Source organism: Entamoeba dispar, genomic scaffold, assembly GCF_000209125.1.
Source record: "Entamoeba dispar SAW760 scf_1105229460027 genomic scaffold, whole genome shotgun sequence".
Taxonomy (NCBI): domain Eukaryota; phylum Evosea; order Mastigamoebida; family Endamoebidae; genus Entamoeba; species Entamoeba dispar.
Window position 1 is genome coordinate 1 of NW_001853987.1, and position 4,691 is coordinate 4,691.

Sequence of the window (4,691 nt, forward strand, 5' to 3'; positions counted from 1 at the left end):
ATTTTAATATTCATTTGAATTCTCTTTCATTATTTCCATTGTTTCTTTTATTTCTTATTTGTTTTTATCTATTTCTATATCCATTATATCAATATGTATTTTTATGACATTTATGATATGATTGTATTTATTCTATCAAATGAAATAGAATAAAATAATGATGAGATAAATCATACCAATATTCATTAAAGTATTATATGAATATCAAATGTAATGTTATATAATAATTAATCAATTTTCAATACAGATAATGTACTCCCATCATTCTTCTAACATTTGCACTTCTTATTTGATAATATTTATCATTCATTTATCATGTATCAGTTATATTTTGTTGTTTCTTTTCTATCTTATGATAAAAAATAAGAATGATAAGAATATGAACAGTAACAATGAAAGAAGTGAATAAGAAAAGAAATATGAAACTACATAAGAATTAAACAATGAATTAACTGAATAATAATCTCATTTTAACTAAATAACAATCATTATATTAATTTAATGAATAAAATGAAATGACATTTATTAAAATGATAAAATAATAAATAAAATAATGTGTTATAAATATGTATTTAATTATTTAATCATCTGATATTAATCTGATATTAATTAAATTAAAATGGATGAGTTAATAAACAAGAACATTCATTTCTTTAAAGAAGAAATAGAAACACTTCCAAATATTCAACAATCAATTGATGATATTAATAAACATTATCATTATTATTTAGGATGTATTAAAAATGAAATATTTGAAATAAAACCAAATGAAACATATTCAGAAGCTATTAAAAGAGGAGAAAGAATATTTGATAGAATTGATGAAACAGAAAGAAGATGAAAACTAATAATAGAAAAAAGTCAAGAAACAATTAAAACAATAGAAATAATAAAGAATCAAATGAACAAAATAATAGAAGAATGTAATAAAGATGAAGAAATAAATAATAAAATTATTTCAATTGAAGAACTGATATGAAAAATAAAATACTATACTAGAAGAAGAAATTAATAAAGAGAGAACACATTCCAGTGATATCTAGAGAAGAAAAGAAATTACAAAGAATATGGAATTTCAACAATTAAAACACAAAAACAAACAAAATGAAAGAATATAAACAATATTCTTAATTATCAATATAATAATTAAAATATCACATATATTTCAATAATTATCATTCTTGAAAATAAATATTAATTATTGAATATGATTTTAAATTTAAAACATTCATTGTTATTGAAATGAATAGTATTTTATATTATTCTTTAATTTATCTTTCATTCAATTTTATTTACTAAATACATTCAATTAGTATTATCATTTATTTATCTGTTATTTTGACTTGAATTTTATCATTTTCATAATCTATTTGAATTTTATTCTTCTCTTTCATCATTCCACTTATTATTGATTTTGTTATTGAAGTTACTACTGTCTTTTCTATATATCGTCGCATTGGTCTTGCTCCATATGCTATTGAATATCCTGATTTAATGATTCCTTCTATTGCTGCTTCTGTCATTTCTACTTCACTTAATGGATATCTCTTTTTAATCATTTTAATCACTTCTCCCATTTGTAATTTAACTATCTCTTTTAATTCTTTCTCTGAAAGTGGTGAGAATACTATAATATCATCCAATCTATTAAGAAACTCTGGTTTAAATGTTTTCTTTACTATTTCCATTACTGTTTCTTTAACTTTTCTACTAACTTGTCCTTCTCTTTCTACTCCTTTCATTATTATTTCACTTCCTAAATTTGATGTCATAATAACAATAGTATTCTTAAAATCAACTGTTCTTCCTCTTCCATCTGTTAATCTTCCTTCATCTAATAATTGTAATAATACATTAAATACTTGTGGATGTGCTTTTTCAATTTCATCAAATAATATTACACTATATGGTTTTCTACGAATTGCCTCTGTTAATTGTCCTCCTTCTTCATATCCTACATATCCTGGTGGTGCTCCTATTAATCTTGATACACTATGACTTTCCATATATTCACTCATATCTATTCTAACTATATTTTGTTCATCATCAAATAATTCAACTGCTAATGCTTTTGCTAATTCGGTTTTTCCTACTCCACTTGGTCCTAAAAACATAAAACTACCTGTTGGTCGTTTTTCATTTCCTAATCCTCCTCTACTTCGAATAATTGCATCACTAACTGCTGTTACTGCTTCATTTTGTCCTATTACTCGTTTATGTAGTTCTTCTTCTAATTTCATTAGTCTTATTTTCTCTGTTTGATTCATTTTAGTAACAGGAATTCCTGTCCATCTACTAACTACTTCTTCTATTTGTGTTGGTGTAACTTGTAATGATATCATTGTTGTTTCTTTATTTTGTTCCTTTAATTCTTTCATTCTTTTTTCTGCTTCTGGTATTGCATAATATTTTAAATCAGCTGCTACTTCTAAATCTTTAGTACTTTCTGCTTTATGTTTCATAGCTTCTATTTTCGTTGCAAGTTCTTTCATTTCTTCACTTCCTCCTTTTTCTTTTTCATAATTAATTCGTAATTTTGTTAATTTCTCTTTATTTTCACTTAATTCTTTTTCAATTTCTTGTAGTCTTTCTTTAATCATTTTATTATGGTCTTCATCACTTTCTTTAATGTCTCTTTCTAATGCTATTTTCTCTACATTTAATTGTGTTTCTCTTCTTTCTAATTTATCTATTTCTTCTGGTTGTGAATTCTTTTGTGTAAATAATGTAGCACATGCTTCATCAACTAAATCAATTGCTTTATCTGGAAGAAATCTTCCATTGATATATCTTTTACTTAATGTTGCTGCTGAAACTAATGCTGAATCGGTAATTGTTAATCCATAATGATTTTCATATTTCTCTCGTATTCCTCGAAGAATATATAATGTATCTTCTTCACTTGGTTCTTTTACATAAACTTGTTGGAATCGTCTTTCAAATGCTGGATCTTTTTCTACATATTTTCTATATTCTTCTAATGTTGTTGCTCCAATACATCGTAATTCTCCTCTTGATAACATTGGTTTTAAAATATTAGCTGCATCCATTGCTCCTTCTCCTGTTGCTCCTGCTCCTAATACTGTATGAATTTCATCTATAAATAATATAATAGGTATTTTACTTTCTTTAACTTCTTTTATTACTGCTTTTAATCTTTCTTCAAATTGTCCTCTATATTGTGCTCCTGCTATTAATGCTCCCATATCTAATCCAATAACTCGACATTGTAAATTACTTGGAACATCTCCTTTAACGATTCGTTGTGCAAGTCCTTCAACTACTGCTGTTTTACCTACTCCTGGTTCTCCTATTAATACTGGATTATTTTTTGTTCTTCTTGATAAAATACGAATAACTCGTTTAATTTCTTCATCTCTTCCAATAATTGGATCCATCTTTCCACTTTCTGCTTGTGCTGTTAAATCATTTCCATATTTCTTTAATGCTTCATATTGACTTTCTGCTTCTTTTGTTTCTACACTTTGTCCTTTTCTCATTTCTGTTATTTTTTTGTTAAATTCTTTCACATTAATTCCACTATTTCCTACTATTGTACTAATTTCTTTCTCTTCCATTAATGACATTACAATTACATCTATTGCAAGATATGAGTCTCCCATTCTTTTTTGTTTCTCTATTGCTCTTCTTAATACTTGTTGTGTTGTTGGATGAAGTCCAATATCAACTGGTGGTGGATTTTGAACTGCAATTTTATTCATTGTTTCTTTTATTTCTTTCTTTAATTTATTAACATCACCTCCCATCATTTCAACTATTCGGATAACAATATTTGATTCTTCTTCAACAATTGCTTCCATCATATGAATTGGCATAATATATGCATTTTTTCTTTCAAATGCTATTTCTTGTGATTCTTTGAACATTTGAACAGTTGCATCTGTCCATTTGTTTGGGTCCATGTTTTGTTTCTAAATGCTTGTTATTTGTTCAAGTTCCTTTAAATACTTAATGAGGATGATGTGATGACTTGTTGTTGTGTTGGTTGTTATTCATATTTTGTTATTCATATCAACGTGGAATAACGTGGTATCATGTCATCAAATAATAACATAATTTAATAACAAAAATGAAATAATATCACAAATATCAATGACTATGATGATTTAATCATTGAATGAACATTAAACATTCAAAATAAATGAATGATTTAATTATTTTATCAATTGTTTTACAACAAAACATTTTTCTGGTATTCTTTAATTCTTCTTTTCATCCATATCCAAATGATGTAATTGTTAATAGAATGTTGATGTTTGTTAATGATGTACATTTGAAGAAACTGTCATATCCTAATTCACTAACTGTTGATGGTAAATTAATTGATGTTAATGAAAAACATCCTCTAAAACATTTATCTTTTAATTTTCTGACAGAATTAAGTATGGTAATTGATTTTAATAATGAACACTAACAAAAACATTTATTTCCTAATTCACTAACTGTTGATGGAATAATAAATTCATTATATCTTCTTTATATTTCTTTTTCATTCATTCTTTTTAAATTATTAATTTCAATTGATGCCTTATTTTCTGTTTTTACAAATGTCCTATCTTCACTAACGAATTGTACATTTTCTTATTAATTAATGTTAATGATGAACATTCATAAAAATGTCTGTTTTATATTTCACTAATTGATGATTGTATATTAATTTCTTTCATACC

At 25.1% G+C, this 4,691-nt stretch overlaps 1 protein-coding gene across 1 annotated transcript, besides 3 other annotated features; it reads right to left on the minus strand.

The window, feature by feature from the left end:
* Positions 1 to 105: a microsatellite.
* A 380-nt stretch (positions 106 to 485) lies between these two features.
* Positions 486 to 1,006: a repeat region.
* Positions 1,007 to 1,111: 105 nt separating this feature from the next.
* Positions 1,112 to 1,275: a sequence feature (AT_rich).
* Positions 1,276 to 1,322: 47 nt separating this feature from the next.
* EDI_225370 (heat shock protein, putative) lies at positions 1,323 to 3,923 on the minus strand (the record flags this gene model as incomplete). The annotated part of the gene is made up of 1 exon (XM_001736718.1): positions 1,323 to 3,923. One exon carries the CDS (start codon positions 3,921 to 3,923, stop codon positions 1,323 to 1,325), a length of 2,601 nt encoding a protein of 866 aa, XP_001736770.1.
* Positions 3,924 to 4,691: the final 768 nt, after the last annotated feature.